Below are 17,062 nucleotides of genomic sequence, written 5' to 3'. Positions count from 1 at the left end.
CTGCATCACACAGAGATGCTGTGTGCCAGACACACGGCAGGTGAAGAGCACCTGCCAGTCAGCCCTTGTGGGGGTGAGCAGGGCCCTAATGGGGAATTCCCAGCACGCTAGATGCCACACCCACACCCCATCCACACCTGCGGAAGACACTGTTCATCGCAGCCTATGGCTGAGCCAGGACACAGCTCCCAGTCCATGACCTGACACCAGCCAATGCCAAGTCCTCGTGACTGGCTCATTCAACAAAATCTCTTGCCCATGGTGCACTGGGATGACCCAGAGGGATGGTACGGGAAGGGAGGTGGGAGGGGGGTTCAGGATGGGGAGCATGTGTACACCCGTGGCGGATTCATGTTGATGTATGGCAAAACCAATACAATATTGTAAAGTAATTAGCCTCCAATTAAAATAAATAAATTTAAATTTAAGAAAAAATCTCTTGGCCAATCTTGCCAAGGGTTGCAAAATGCCAAGACCACAGCCAGACACACCCACTCCCTCCTCCAAGACAGCCATGGGGCAAAGAGGGAAGACAGGGACCCAAAACAGACAAGGAGAGGCCTGCACACAGGCAGAGCCCACACAGAGCCACTGGGGAACCCACACACTCAAAATCCCCAGACACTGCCATTTACAAACAGAGTCACACACACGTGCTGCACAGCACACCCCAACGCTGACCACACCCCCAAAGACACACTCAGGCTCACACAGGCGCACACCTGCGACCACACACAGGCCCACTCTGGGAAGGCAGGTCAAGCGAACATGTGACTCAAGAAAGGCGCTTTGTGCGTGCACGTGGCCAGTAGGACAAGCAACACGCTCCCCAGGAGACTCCCTGCTGCACGAGCCCCGTGAGGCCAGCTGGCCCCACCCAAAGAGGGCCTCAGGGCTGCTGTCCTCTCACACCCCCGGGACCATGGGGCCTCAGGGTGTCCCGGGCTGGGTCCCCGAGGACAGGCGGCATTTCCCACGAACAGCGCCTGTATGCTCACAGCAGCTCTTTGGTGAAAGGAAGGCTCTGCAGTAGAAGTGAAAATGTGTCACAGTCAGAATCCCTGCTTTGGGTGGAAACGTGCAACATCGGGACTTCTAGGCTTTGTCGTTTTCCAGGTCCCACTTAATCAGCACATATTCTTCATGATAAAAAAGGCTTATTTCACAAAAAATACACATTTTCAAGCTAGGGGGCAGTTGAGAATGAATGAACTATGGATGACGGCAGAATTAAGCCCAGCTGGAATGACATGGGTGCCTGGGCACACGTGGGGTCTTGGCACTGTGCCCAGGCAGGGTCTCATCAGCCAACATAATGTCTGCATCAGCCCCGCTTAGCACCATCCCTTCGATGACTGCCCTGAGTGGGGCAGAGAACACAGGACAACCATGACCTGCCCCTGCCCCACCATCCCACCAGGGCACAGGCCACAGATCACAGGTGACAGGCAGGCAGTGCAGGACGCGCCTGCTCAGCGGCTGCATTCCCTGGTATGGCAGGCAGAGTGATGTGGACTGGACACCAGGCGTGTGGACGTGAACCCTGTCCACCCAATAGGCACGTGCCTGGTACATCCTCGCAGCTGAAGAGTCCTCACTGGAAACAGATATGGGGTCTCATGGGGTTCTGGGGGTTAAGGAAAGCCATGCAGGCTGACCCATCAGGCCTCAACCAGCAGCCAGCATGGAGCTGGGGGGAACCCAGGAGGTGCCAGGCCCTATATCCAGACCCGAGGGAAGCAGACCACCTGTAGAGCCTGAGGCCCCGAGTGCAAGGAGACCCTTGGGCTCCTCTGGGGACTTGGAGCAAAGTCTACAGGGTCCCAGATATGGCACAGAGCTAAAACAACCAAAATAAAACAAAGAGAGAAAATAACACTCCTCCCAAATCATTCAGCAGATGAAAGGAAAGAAGTTCACTCTTAAAAACCCAAACTAGGAGCCTGAAGATGCAGCAAAGCAATGTCTTAGATAAACATATACAGGAAATATAAGGAGGGAGAAATCAAAGGAAAAGGCTGAGAGACACAAAGGAGCAAAGGAAGAGGTAACACAAAGTAACAGGAATTCCAGGAGCAAAAAGAAAAAGGAAAGGAGGTTAAATAACTGGACAAATGGAAAAAAAAATTCCTCGAGTAGGAAGACCTGAGCTGCAGGCCGAGAGGCCCCCTGGGCTTCAGACCCCAGGCAGAGGGCATTCCAGGCGGGGCCATATCTGCAACCAGGACACTAGGAACAGGAAAGTGACCCCCGCAGAACAAGAGAGAACAACCACAGCAGCAAAAGCTCTCTTGTCCTGAGAACAACAGAGGACGCCTGAGCGTGTGCAGAAGCCAGTCACTCACCCACACGCCGCCCAGCGGAGCACTGAGAGACAGCAGAGCCCAGACGGAGCGAAACCCCGTGGGACACAGAGACTGCAGAGGAGACAGCACCCGCGCGGCCGCGCAGTGCAAAGGCCAGGCAGGCCTATGCCTGCCCGGGGTGACCACAGGGCCTGCAGACACAGGAAGTAAGTCCCCAAGACATCTCCCACCAGGAGTGGGGAACAAGGAGGGAAACGCTGCAAATACTTACTGGGCTGAGGGTGGGGCAGAGGCATGAGAAATACAGCAACTCAGTTATGGAAATACCACATCCTGGTGGTAAAGAGGGTAGAAAAACATGAAAATAGGAAAGCAAATGTTTCTAATTCTGGGAGCAGGGATGGAAGGTCATCATTTGTGGAACATAAGCAGGAAGAATCGGAAATTAGCAGAGGGGAGATCATGATGAACAGCAACCTGGTCAAAGAGCAAAGCAGGAAAGAGAGAGACCACAGTATCACACATCGACACCAAATATCAAAGGAGGAGGAGGAGGAGGAAGTCACGGACACCGACCCTTACACTAACCAGGCTGGACTCCCCCACTGGGAACAGAGACCATAAGACTGGGTTAAAAAAAGCAAAACCCAGCTCAATGTTGTTTGTAAGAAGAATATTTAAAATACTTAATGTCATAAAGAGTTGAAAATGAAAGAAAAAGCAAAGATACCAAGCAATGCGAACTAAAACCCAAAAATAATGGTAGGAATGAAAAGTAAGACATTCGCTGGCAGACAAGGAATTGTCCAGTGGAGGAGGTAAATGGATAAAGAAGGTATTGTGTGATGATCAAACACATGCTCACAAAGAAGATGTAACAGCCATAAAAATATATAGCAGCCAAATATGTAAACAAAAGCCATGAGACGTACACAAGAAAGCATCAGGAAAATGCCAGTCGAAACCACAAGACTTAGCACCTCACACTTGTCAGGATGGCTGCTTCCAAACAGACAAAAGACAGTGTTGCTGAGAACACGGAAAAATTAGACCTTTGTGCTCTGTTGATGGGAACGTGAATGGAGAACAGCACTGTGGCTCCTCAGAAGTGAAAACTAAAACCACCTGATGACCCAGCAAGCCGGCTGCGGGGAGACTAGCTCTAGCTCTGGCTCTCTATCTTGGGCTTCCCAGGTGGCAGTAGTGGTAAAGAATCCACCTGCCGACGCAGGGGACGTAAGAGATGCAGATCCAATCCCTAGGTTGGGAAGATCCCCTGGAGAAGGGCAGACAACCCACTCCAGTGTTCTTGCCTGGAAAATCCCACAGACAGAGGAGCCTTGCGGGCTACAGCCCACAGGGTCACAAAGAGTCAGACACGACTGAGTGAGCACAGCATGTATTTGCATCTATAGAAAGAAAGGTCTCCAAAATAACTGAAATCAGGATCTTGAAGAGATCCAAGCTCTCCCATGTAAACTGCAGCACAATTCACAGCAGATAAGACATGGAAACAACCTAACTGCCCACCGACAGCTGAGTGGACAGAGAAAATGTGGTCTATACATACCACAGAATACTCTTCAGCCCTAATAAGGAAGGAAATCTGGCAATATGTGCCCACATGGATGGGCCTTGAGGATGTCATGCCAAGTGAAATGAGCTACATTCAGAAAGACAAATACTTCATGAATGACTGCACGCAGATGAGGGATCTGAAATAGTGAAATTCATTAATCCAGAGACGGGACAGTGGTGACCAGGGGCTGCCGAGTGGGGCTGGGGAGTTGTGAACAGGAACAGAGTTCCAGTGAAGTGGGATGGACAAGCTCTGCAGACCTGCTGCCCAGCGCAGCACCTGCGGTCAACAGTAATCCACCGCACACTTTAAATGTAGGAGGACGGATCTCATGATGTGTTCTGATCATACACACACACACACACACACACACACACACACACACACACAATTTTAAGAAAAAAATACAAAAGAAACTTATTAATAAAAAATGAAGTGGGAATGTTCCAAACACCTCTTTCAGAACTGAACAGACCTACTAGATAAAACATAAAGACCTAAAGAACTGGAAAACACAATCAACAAACTTGACTTTGAGACACACATATAACCTGATAACTCACAAAAGCAGAGCATTCACAGAGCATGCTTCTGTCAATGAAACTCTAAAGTCAGTCATGAAGGTTGGAATTTGAAAACTTCTAAATATAGATATTTACTGGCCACATTTCCCAATCATTATCTGATAAAATTAGACATAATAAAAAGATGGTCAAAATATTGCTGCTTATAACTCAGAAGCACATTCCCAGATAACCTTTGCCTCAAGAGGAGTAAAAAAATTGTTATCTGGAAACCAGTACAGAGGGGACATCATAACAAAGCTCTGTGCAGAGGGAAACATGCAGCCTTAACTGCTTTCACTGTTAAAGAAGAAAGAAAAAAGAACAAGTTATACATTTTAAGAAGTTAGAAAAATAATAATAAAATAAATCAAAATAAAGTAGAAAGATAAACCTAATAATGACTAAAAATAACAATAATAAAAATGAAAACAAAAAATATAAGGAAATCTACAATCTGTTTATTTTAAACCATCATTAATACATCCTAAGCTTACATGATCCTAATTAAGAAATTAGAAATCAAAGATAAATATACTGACAACCAGAAAAAAGCAAAACCAAACTCGACACAGTCTAGTCGGTCTCAGAGCTTTAAATGCCTTCTGCAGCCTGAATGCCAGCCCCTGACACATAGAGTGCCCAGCTGACACCCCACTACATCTCCAACGTGCATCTCAAACTCAGCACAAACTCAGAACCAAATTCTAGTCATTGTCCCCCAAAATGCATGGGTTTCCAGTCCCATCCTCTTGGGCAGGGCTCCTCTGTGGACACTCCCTGCAGAGCTGTCCTTGATGTCTCTCTCTGGCTCATCTCCACATCCGACTCATCAGAAATCCTATGGGCTTGTCCTCAAAATAGATCTAGAATCCAACTGCTTAGTACCCCCGCCCCCAGCACTGGGGTCCTCACAGCAGCCCTGGGCCTGGTCCTGCCCTGCCCTCTCTGCAGGGCAGGCAGTCTTCAGCGCCCCCCTGAAGCCAGATGCCACCCTCCTCTGTAAACCGCCATGGCTGGCAGAGTCCATGCTGGGCTCCAGCCCCCCTGGCGTTCTTGTTTCCTCTCCTGCTGCCCCAGCCCTCCACTCTGCTCCAGCCACACAGGCCGCCTGGACTTTCCTGCCTCAAGGTCCTCTCACCTGTCTCGGGGATGCTCTGTGCCCTGGTAAGTTCACCTGCTCATTTCTTCAGCTTTTTACTCAAAGGTGACCTTTTCAGGGCCTGTTGTAGCCACTCTATTTAAAACCCCTATACCTTCAGACCCTTTGAACCCCCTCTTTCTCTACCTTTTTCCTTTTCACACCTAGCAATGGAATGGAAACTCCAAAGATGAAGCCTTCTGCATCTTGCTCAATGCCTCGGGCACTTCCCAACACATCTGGGCACTTAGTATCTGTTGAGTGAATGGACCAGCAGAGAACTGAATGTAGGAGAGAGGAGAAGAATACAAGAGAGCTCTACATGCAGTTCTATAGAAACAAGCTTGAAAGGCAACAAAATGGAGTATTTCCTCAAAATATAACACCGGTCCATACTATTTTCCCCGGTGGCTCAGACGGTAAAGAATCTGCCTGCAATGTGGAAGACCGAGGTTCAATCCCTGGGTTGGGAAGATCCCCTTGAAAAGGGAATGGTTACCCACTCTAGTATTCTTGCCTGGAGAATTCCATGGACAGAGGAACCTGGCGGGCTACAGTCCATGGGGTCACAAAGAGTCAGACACGACTGAGTGACTAACACATTCTTTTCATTTCTTAGCTAGATGGGTTCACATTTTTATTTTACCTTTAAAGAACAGATAATTTAGGTGTTATTTAAACTATTCCAAGCTACAGGAAAAGATTTTTTTACCTCCCTAATTCATTTTACAAAATCACAATAAAAACTTTTTTTAAAAAAAAACTTTAGGTAAAATAAGAATAGAGGGACCATTTAAATATTAACACTCATGATAAATTTGAAAAAAAATTCAAATTCAAATCCACCATATATATTGGTCTCCTATTAACAAACACAAACAACCCAACAGAAAAGCGTACAGAGTACATGAAAAGTCACCAACACCCAAATTGAAATGGGAAACAAACACTTAAAAAGAGGTTCAAAATCACTAGTAGTGAGTGAAATGAGAACTACAATTGCCACAAAATACCACCTTATAATCATCAAATTCCCCTCAAACTGGGAAAAGTCGAGAGTAGCTGCAACCTCCAGGCAGGACAAGAACATAGGTGCTCCTGCACCAGGGGGAACGTGTGGTCACAGACCCTCTGGACAGCAGCCACCCTGGAAGGTGCCAGCGCACCCTCCCTGCAGCAGCCTGCTCCTGGGACCCAGCCCACGGGGGCAAAAGCTCTGCCGAGCAAAGACAGATGTTTAAGCAGCTGATTACAGGGTAGTGGACACCACACCATGGACACTATGAACCCCACACAGAAGCAAATTCTAATTAGACCAGCTGATCAGGGTGGGGGGGTGTTCCAAGAGGCACTGATGAGAAAATTTTGTATGAAACTATACAGCCAACGAAGGTCCGTCTAGTCACGGCTATGGTTTTTCCAGTGGTCATGTATGGATGTGAGAGCTGGACTGTGAAGAAGGCTGAGCACCGAAGAATTGATGCTTTTGAGCTGTGGTGTTGGAGAAGACTCTTGAGAGTCCCTTGGACTGCAAGGAGATCCAACCAGTCCATTCTGAAGGAGATCAGCCCTGGGTGTTCATTGGAAGGACTGATGCTGAAGCTGAAATTCCAATACTTTGGCCACCTCATGGGAAGAGTTGACTCATTGGAAAAGACCCTGATGCTGGGAGGGATTGGGGGCGGGAGGAGAAGGGGATGACAGAGGATGAGATGGCTGGATGGCATCACTGACTCAATGGATGTGAGTCTGAGTGAACTCCAGGACTTGGTGATGGACAGGGAGGCCTGGCGTGCTGCAATTCATGGGGTCACAAAGAGTCGGACACGACTGAGCGACTGAACTGGAACTGGATATCTGTAATATGAAAAGACCCCAAAAGTCTACAGCATGTATGTGTCCATGTGTGTATGTGTATGTGTGGGGCGGGGCGGGGGGTGGTTTCAGTTCAGTTCAGTCACTCAGTCATGTCCGACTCTTTGTGACCCCATGAACCACAGTACGCCAGGCCTCCCTGTCCATCACCAACTCCCAGACTCCACCCAAATCCATGTCCATTGAGTCAGTGATGCCATCCAACCATCTCATCCTCTGTCGTCCCCTTCTCCTCCCGCCTTCAGTCTTTCCCAGCATCAGGGTCTTTTCCAATGAGTCAGTTCTTCGCATCAGGTGGCCAAACTATTGGAGCTTCAGCTTCAGCATCAGTCCTTCCAATGAGTATTCAGTATTGATTTCCTTTAGGATGGACTGGTTGGATCTCCTTGCAATCCAAGGGACTCTCAAGAGTCTTCTCCAACACCACAGTTCAAAAGAATCAATTCCTCGGCACTCAGCTTTCTTTATAGTCCAACTCTCACATCCATACATGACCACTGGAAAAACCAAAGCCTTGACTAGACGGACCTTTGTTGGCAAAGTAATGTCTCTGCTTTTGAATATGCTGTCTAGGTTGGTCATAACTTTCCTTCCAAGGAGTAAGCATCTTTTAATTTCATGGCTGCAGTCACCATCTGCAGTGATTTTGGTGGGGGGGGGGGGGGCGGTGGCGGGAGGGTGGTATGAGTGTTATCTGAGATGAGCATCTAAAATTGGGAAGGATAAACCCCAAACTATTGACATGGACTTACTGAGGACAGAGAATGGGAAGTATAAATAGATAAACAAATACACAAACGACTTAGAGACTTCAGTCTTCCAAATGTCACAATGTAACGGGAAGCAGGTCCTTCAACTCAAGTCCACCTGCGACAGCTGGAGAGCAAGGAGGTGCAGCCTGGACCTGACTTGGTGCCTGTAATGCAAAGCGGTCATTGCCAAGTACACCCCCTCCCCATGCTGCCGAAGGTGGAGGCCCAGGGCCGAGACGTCCTTTGCCACAGAATGCACAACCTCAGGGCATTCAGTGGGAAAGGCCCAGGCACTTCAGGCGCTAGGATTCTGGTACCAGGCTAAGAGGACAGGAACTAAAGAGATGAAAGAACCAGGTTTCCCTTTCACTCTTGGAGAAGCAGGAGATGAAGCCAAGGCCTCAGAGGCAGCAGACCCAAGGAATATGGAAGATACACAGAGCTTGCAAGAGAGATAAAAGAAACTTTCGGTCCCTAGAGCAGTGACACACGCAGTCCGCAGCCTCGGGATGTGCCAGAGGTCTCCAGTCCACACAGGACAGCAGAGCCAAGAATAGCCACGAGCCAGCAGTGTGCTGAACCGAAGGAGCAAGAGGCCAAGAAGAACTCCAGGAGCCGTGCGCGCAGCCCACCTCAGGGCCTGGCCCCAGGAAGACATCTCTGCCCCGGGCGCTGTCCCTCCTGCTGTCTGGCAGACACACGGACCTGGGGCTGGCTGACTGACGCGGGGGTGGGGGACGTGGGGGAGGAAGGGAAGGAGGAGAGCCAGCGTGGCAAGGAGGGAGTGGGTGCGCTCCGCACAGCACACTCCCACAGACTCACCCACAGCACAGAGGTCTGCAAAGCGGTCCTCTCCCTCCTCCGCGTGGATCAGGTCGTTTCGGCTCTTCTTGGTGGCTGCTCTCTTCAACACTGCTTTAAACAAAGGGTGGGCAGACGGCATGAGTGCAGCCCGGCTGGCCGATCTGCCGCAGGGCTGGGCTGTCTCTCAGTTGCCCACTCCCTAATCTCCAGGAACCAGCAGCCTCTCCAGGTCCCCTGTCCTGAAGACAAGGCTGGCGGCAGGAAGGACGATGCCTGGCCCCCATGGCCCCTCTCGGTCCTCAGAGCAAAAGGGACAAGGGATTTTGAGGTCCTGCTTGTCCTTTTCTCCATGATGATGTCCGTAGGGAAGGCCTGGCTACCATGGAGACCAGGAAACTTCCAAGCAGGGAAAGGCCAGGGCTGTAGCCGGCTGCCCCAGCAGCCCGCACGCCAAGGCCAGGTGAGATAGAGGTGAGCTCAGGCTGCGGAGGGACCAGTGAGACCTGCTCAGGCCCCAGATGTGGGCCCCGCGAGACCATGGCAGGCATGGCACCCTGTCTGGTCCTGTCCTGAGCAGCGGGCATGAAGATGGCAGCCTTCCTTCCTGCCACTGGGGCTGTGCTCGGCCCTGTCCCTGCTCTGGGGCCCCACGTTACACTACGGGTCTTCCAGGGCAAGCTGGGGTCAGCACCATCCTGAGCCCTGGGGTCAGACACAGCTTGGTTTAAAACCGCAGCCTTCTAGAAGCAGTGCGGTCCCACAGAACTTTCTAGGATGATTTGAAACGAGCTGAGGAAGATTGAAGGACTGGATTTTCACTTCTGTTTCACTGTAACAGGGGCACCTGCGAGCTCACCCAGTCACAAGTCTGCCACCATGCTGGACAACATGGCTCTCAGGCTGTGCTGTGAGCACAGGCTCCTGAGACCCCGGGCTGAGCCCACCGCAGGCTCCACCCCCTCTGGTCAAGCCCCTCAGGAGCATCCAGCTGACCGCACGTGCTGCTGACCCACCAGAGCCCGCCTCCGACACGCAGGCACCCGGCAGAGCAGAGGCATCATGCAGCACATGCAGGCGCACACGCGTGCCGCGGCCCCGCGGCCCCAAAGCCGAGGCCGGGCAAGGAGCGCCGGCAGCAGCCACCTACCATCCAGAGGGGACTTCTCCTCTGCGTTCTTGTCCTCCTCGGCCAGCATGACCTCCTCTGCGAGCAAGACACAGCCTCAGGCCAGAGCCCTTCCGTGCCCACCCCAGCTAGGGCTCATCCCCCAGAAACACAGCAGAATGGAGGCGAGGCCCTGCCTGCTTGGCCTTCCCACTTTCAGAAGCCACTGTGGCCACGGCTGAGCTCATTCCACTTAGTCAGAGCCCTTGGTGTGTCCCACAGACAGAGTGCCGTGAAGAGGGCCTGGCTTGCTCCCCCCTCACGTGGCCCTCCTGCAAGCAGCCCCCACCCCAGCAGAGCTCGCTCCTGCAGGGCCCTGGAGTGGGGGCAGGGAACCAACAGAGCCCAGGCCAGGAGCGCCACACAGCCCTGTCCTCACCGGCCTTGAAGATCCACTCCAGGTACCCATTGAGCTCCCGCTCGATCTGCTGCTGCCGGCGGAGCTTCAGAAAGGCCCGGCGGTTCTCCACCCGCTCACGCTCCTTGGCAAACTCTCTGTGATGGGCAAAGCCAGGGCAGGAGGCAGATCAGGTGGGTATAATCTCACCTACAGGCCCCACCTGTATAGCCAGAGGCACCAGGAACCAGGAAGAGGCCGGGACAGGGGCAGCGGGCCACAGGCCACCCCTCCCGGCGGCTCCCACCACCCTGGCCTCTGCCCACCTGAGCACTTACAAGGCCCAGGCAAACACTTCCCGCCCAGGCCCCTGCAGTACATAGGAACAGCTCCCCAGTGCCCCGAGAGAGGCTCCGCCGCCCCCGGCCTAGAGCGGGTTTGGGCGCACACCCTCTGAGCGCGGGGCCCTGTCCTCTGGACAGAGATGTGCAGGGAGCTCATGGACAAGAACCTTCCAGAGGACTGTCACCCTTGTTTTTCGGCTGGTTCAGACCCTAAGCCATGCTAGAAGGAGGGGCAGGGAGGAACCAGATCAGCTCAGGGCAGCCAGAGACAGGGAGACCGTCTAGCGTCATGAGGTCCCTCCGCCGCCCGGAGCCCTCAGCACCTGCCCCACCTCAGCTGAGCTTCTAGGCTCAAAGGGCCAGAAGGAAGCCCTGCACACACACACCACACACACCACACGCGCACACACCTTAGCTCAGGCGCCCAAAGTGCAGGCAGGCGTGCTCCCGGGGCAAAAGAGCATACCTGTTCTCCCTCAGGAGCAGTAGCTTCTGGGCTCGACAGAGGGGCAGGCCCAGCAGGCTGGACTCCTCTCACAGCCCTGGCAATGGAGAGAGCTCGGCTCCGACCAGGATGGACCCCGAGCCTGGGACCACCGTCTATCAGGGTCTGAGCCACCTCAGCCCTGGCCATGAGAGGGGATGGCTCCTTCCTGGACATCTCACCCCGCCCAAGTCCGGACTAAAGAGATGCAGGGCCCCTCACAGTCTCCCCACTGGGCCAGCCCCCTTGGCCACACCTGAGTGCAGAGGCCTGAGGGCAGGACGGGGCGAGACCACACTGCCCGGCTGGCCTGAGAGTCATCAGCAGTGGCTGACCCAGCCGCCAGGCACCCACTGCTTGGGGGCAGCTGTGAGCCTCCCCTCCACAGGCTTCTGCCCCTCTGGGAGGAAGGGCTGTGAGCGGAGTGGCTCACAGTGGCTCCAGCCCTGAGCTCCCTGCATCGCAGGCCCCACACTCTCTGCTCCTCCACTCCAGTAGTTCTCTGCCTGCAGGACCCTCCTTGCCAAGCTGGTCCCCCTGCATCTCAATGGAGCTGCCCCTTCCCCAGATCCTCCTCTGAGCCCAGGCCTCCCATGGCTTCCCCATCGCAGCTTAGACTGCAGCCTCCACCTGACGGGGAGCTCCCACCATCCCCGGTGCTGCTCCAGGCAGAGAGGCTCAGAAAGGCATGCTAGTGACAATCAGACCCTCACAGGAGGGAGCGAAGTGGGAGCACACATCAGAGCCGAGCAGAGCGCCAGCCCAGACGCTGCCCTCTCGGTGGTGGCACCTTCTCAGACAAGAGGACAGCTGCCCGCTGGGTCCCCCTGGCTCTCCCCAGCCTACCTCAGGACAGGGCAATGGCAACATTCCCCCCCAGCTTTACAGGGATCTGATGCCCAGGTGGGGCAGGGTGGCAGGCCAAGCCAGACGCCCTCTAACTCTGTCCACACAGCCTCCTCGGCTCCGGAGAAGGATGGAAGCCCCAGACACCAGCCCTGGTGGTTTCCTGAAGCCAACGGCACTGCTCTGGCCTCAGGCCAGGAGGGCGCGGTGGGCCACAGGTTGCTGTACCTCTCTCCCCAGGAGGGTCAGAGCCCCTTTCTCCAGGAGGGACCCTTGCCCTGAGCCCTCGCTTGTCCTCTCCTTGAGGTCAGCAGGGACAGGTGCCCAAAGAAGAGGGTAAGCCAGGGGTCGGGGCTGGGGCACAGACCCAGGGCTGCTCCATTCCTTCTCCAGTGGTGCAGCCGAGGGCTCTCTGACACCCGGGGCTGCTCCTGCAGAAACCCCACCAGGAATCCAGGTGAGAGGCAGCAGCAGCCCCTCCCAACTCAGAGGCCGGGGTGAAGGCCAAGAGCTAGAGGCAAGGAGGCCAGGGGAGAGGTCAGACGGCAGCCCCAGGGCGGGCTGGCTAGAGCTCAGGGCTCTAGGAACAGCCAACCCAGGGCCAGGCCGGGCCCCACCTCCCCCATACCACACAGGCCGCGTCCAGGCCCATCACCCGGCCCTGGCCTGCAAACACAGAGGCGTGCACAGCAAGGCCCCTTACCCTGAGAGCACGCCCAGCACCAGGTTGAGCATGAAGAACGAGCCGATGATAATCAGGGGCAGGAAGTAGAGCCAGTTCCAGGTGTTGCCAGCCGCATCGTTGGTCTGGAAGCAAGAGCAGACGAGCAGGATGGTGGGCAGGACAGCACCCCGGCTTCTCACACACCAGCAGAGTCAGGCACGGGTGGGGCCAGACAGGAAATCCAGACTACACCTGCCTGCCCTTGCCCCCTCTAGGACTGGGGCCCCCAAAGGACCAAAGAGCTTCGCACTCCTGACCTTCCCAGCAGCACCGAGAAGCCAAGGGCTTCACCCACCGGGTGCCCCACCTGGACACCTCCCCTCCGCTTCCCAGGCTGCTGGACACACCAGGCAGCTTCAGAGACAATCCTCCTTTGTGAAGCCCAGGGACGCCAAGGTCCAGGTCCGATCTGTCTCCTGCCACTCCCACAGCACAGCGCACGCAGCCACACCCCATCAACAAGCCTGCAACTCGCTGCTGTTGCCCCCAGGGAGGAGCCGAGCCTGACAGAACCCCGCTCTCAGGCCGGGTCTAAATAACCCGATGCAGAAGGGCTCCCCCCAAGCCTTCTGGCTTTTAGAGCACAGCCCACCAAGGGATAAGGCCCTGTCCATCCAATTCTTTTCCACTGTTGTTGTTTTCAGGGGCCCCTGTAGGCCCCTGACTGGGGAAGACCTCTTTCTCCACACGAATCTGCTGCTAGAAGTGAACCAAGAAGGGTGGGCATTGTGGGCAGGCAAGCACCAGGCCCCTCTGCTCCTCCGCTCAGAGGCAGCTCACGAGCCAAGGGCCAGGCCTGAGCAGCACAGAGGCAGTGGACATGCTGGCCCTGCTCCGAGGCCGGGCTGACGCCCCGGTGCTGCTGCTGAGACTGCTGTCCTCCAGTGTCCGCCAGCCCGGACGGAACTGCAGGCTCTGCCCCTGCAAGTCCTGAGCCCTCCTGCCTGCCTGCCGCCTGTGGCTTCTGACTCCAGGTTGGCCGCCGAGAACCCCGGGCCTTGACCAGAGGAGAGACTCAGACATCTGACTTAGCTTGCTGCCCCTGTTCGCTGACCAACCTCTGCCAGCTCCAAACAGAACTCCAACCTACGGGCTACAGTGACCGCCAAAGCCGCCAGCTTCCCCGAAGGGCACCCTCAGAGCCAGCTTCCTTCTGGGAAAAGGAGATGTGTGCTGCCGCCTCGGCTCCTCCCACCCACTCGGTCAGGGGTTTGGCTCCACGATGTCCTTCTAATGCACCATTTCCGCCGGTAGCCAAATTACCCTATTCTCATCTCAAGAAGCAAACAAGGACTTGCACTTCTGGGAAGATGAAGCAGACATTCTCTTCCCTGTTTCTCCCACTGAGTACAGTTAATAACCTGAACATTATATCTAGAGCAAATATACATTTCACAGAAGACTCTAAAAAGTGGAGAAAAGAAAGCAGATCAGCTGGGACCTCTGGACACACGATGAGTTCCCAGTGTTTCTGTTTTTTTTCCCCTCGTATATCCCAGACCCTACAAGCTGGAAATGCCAAGAGACACAGACAAAAAATACAGCAACAAAAGCCAGTGTGTGCTCGCTCGCTCGTTCTCTCTCTCTAACCAAAGGGCCAGGGCGGGGGCCACCTAGTAAGACAGACAATGACTGCACTATTCCAGCCAAACAGGGCAGAAAAAACATGATGGCACCTCCACCCCAGTCAGCAAAGACCAAGGAGGAGGTAGACAACACCCTCCCCAGACTGCAACGCAGTAACCAACCTCCCAACACCCCCAAACCACGGACATGTCAGAGAAAGACAAGCAGGGAGGTGGGCATCCCTCCCACAGCCCCCACCCTACCTCTGTGGTATCAGTGGGGGGCCACACAAAGAGCCTGGACCTCCACCCCCAGGCGGCAGTAATGAGACATATTACCCGCTCCCTACTGAGGTGCTGCTGCCAGAGGGGCCCTAGGGGAAAGTCAGACTTTCACCGTCACCCAGGAATGAGGCCACACATGCCCCACCCACGTAATGTGTACGGACCATGTGGAGAGCAGAAACGAGGCACACCTAACCCTCCCCACCAGGGAAGCACCTAGAGGCACAGTGGGAGGCAGAAGTACCACTCCACTGGCAGAGTGAAAAACACCCCAGAGCGTACCAGTGGAGGCCATCTGGGGAAACCAGCCTTCTACGCCCACCTTGCAGTAGCAAGGCAGCAACCCCACTTCTCTTGGCAGAAGTCAGAGGAAGCCAGATAAAACAGAGCATTTAAATAAGATCCAGGGTCTTAGAATATAATGCCGAAAATGTTGAGGTTTCAACTGACACTCATTTGCCAAAACAAGAACCCGGAAGATAACAAATTGAATTAAAAAAAAAAAAAGAATAGATGGTGTGAAATAAATAAAGAATAAAAAGCAAACAAAAGAATTAGATGCTGTGATGGTTAATTTTATGTGTCAACTTGACTGGGCCATGGGGTGCCCAGATGTCTAGCCAAACATTCTGGATGGTTCTCCAAGTGTGTTTCTGGATGAAATTAACATTTTAATTAATAAAGCAGATAGTTCTCCATAATGTGGTGGGCCTCGTCCAATCGATTCAAGGACATAATAGAACAAAAAACTGACCCTCTTTGAAGTAAGAGAAGATTCTCCAGAAGAGAACGCAGACTTTATCTGGACCATCGGCCCTGCTGGCCTCTACTGCTTTCAGAGTGGACTTGCAGCACAGGCTCCCCTGGGTCGCGAGCCTGCCAAGCTACACTTACTGCACATTTGGACCTGAGAGCCTTCATAATCACACGGGCCAGTCCCTAACAGTAGCGATCTTTCTTTCTCTCTGTCTCACACACACACACACACACACACACGTCTTGTTTGCTTTATCTCTCTGGAGAACCCCCAGAGATCACCAACACTAAGATGACAGATGTATCTGACAAAGGTTTTAAAGCAGCCATTGTAAAAATATGTCAAAGGGCAATTGTATACACATTTGAAACACATGAAAAAAGGAGAAAGTCTCAACAAAGGAATAGTACCATCAAATAAATAAAAGATACAATGAAGAATCAAATGGAAAATTTAGAACTGAAAAATACAATAATCAAAATGAAAATCTCAATGGAAAGGCACCATAAAGACAACAAAGGAAAGAACCAATAGATGGTAAAAGAGAAGAAGAGAAATTACTCAATATAAAAAGAGAAATAGACTGAAAAATCAAACAAGAGATCAGAGCAGAGCCTCAGGAACCTGTGTGACAATGGTGAAACATGTGACATTCATACATCACAGTAGCAGAGCACAGGAGAAAGAAGAGAAAGCGGAACAGTACTCAAAGAAATAATGTTTGAAAAATCCCCACATTTGGCAAGAGACATAAACCTATAGATTCAACAAGCTGAGTGAATACCAAACAGAATAAACCCAAAGAAATCCACAAGATATTTCATTGTCAAACCAAGAAAAACTAAGCACGGATTTAAAATCTTCAAAGTGGCAAGAGAAAAACGGCACCTTACTTACGGAGTGAAACAGATTTCTCATCATTAACTATTGAGGCCAGAATGAAGTGCACACTCCTTTCCAGGTGCTCAGAGAAAGAAACCGTCAACAAACGCCTACACCCATGAGATATATCCTTCAGGAATGAAGGGAACATCAAGACATTCTCTTAGTAACTGGGAGAATTTTACCCCAGCCTATCTACCCTAAGAGAATGACTAATGAAAATCTCTAAGCAGAAAGGAATGATTTGAAAAGGAATTCTTGACCATTACGAAGGAAGAAAAAACAACGAAAAGAGTAAAACTAAGGGTGGTGGTGGTGGTTCAGTCACTAAGTCGTGCCCAACTCTTGCGATTCCATGGGCAAAGGAGCCTGGCAGGCAGGCTGCAGCCCACGAGACTCTCCAGGCAAGAACACTGCGATGGATCGCCACCTCCTTCTCCAGGGGGTCTTCCCAACCCAGGAATGCAACCTGGGTCTCCTGCACTGTAGGCGCATTCTTTACCAACTGAGCTACAAGGGAAGCCCAAAAATAAGGTTAGGTGGATTTTATTCGTCCTTTTGGGTTTCCTAAATTATGTTTTGACAATGGAAGCAAAAATTGTAACACACTATGATGTGGTTATAAATATATGCAGAGGAAATGTTTGAGATAA

The 17,062-nt window shown here is 52.6% G+C and overlaps 1 protein-coding gene across 3 annotated transcripts in view; it reads right to left on the bottom strand.

The window, feature by feature from the left end:
* CACNA1B (calcium voltage-gated channel subunit alpha1 B) overlaps positions 1 to 17,062 on the bottom strand; it is a 214,956-nt gene that overhangs the window by 134,488 nt on the left and 63,406 nt on the right. For 2 of the 3 annotated variants that reach the window (XM_061434349.1, XM_061434348.1), the window contains exons 6-9: positions 12,900 to 13,003; positions 10,565 to 10,680; positions 10,168 to 10,224; positions 9,039 to 9,131 (exon numbers count right to left, since the gene is read on the bottom strand). In XM_061434349.1, the coding sequence (XP_061290333.1) occupies positions 9,039 to 9,131; positions 10,168 to 10,224; positions 10,565 to 10,680; positions 12,900 to 13,003 (370 nt within the window). The remainder of the gene's footprint in view (positions 1 to 9,038; positions 9,132 to 10,167; positions 10,225 to 10,564; positions 10,681 to 12,899; positions 13,004 to 17,062) is intronic. The other variant, XM_061434350.1, reaches the window with a different exon arrangement.

This window comes from Bos javanicus, chromosome 11 (genome assembly GCF_032452875.1).
Source record: "Bos javanicus breed banteng chromosome 11, ARS-OSU_banteng_1.0, whole genome shotgun sequence".
Lineage (NCBI taxonomy): Eukaryota > Metazoa > Chordata > Mammalia > Artiodactyla > Bovidae > Bos > Bos javanicus.
The sequence above is the reverse complement of the archived record's forward strand: the minus strand, read 5'-3'. Positions and strand labels throughout refer to the sequence as shown.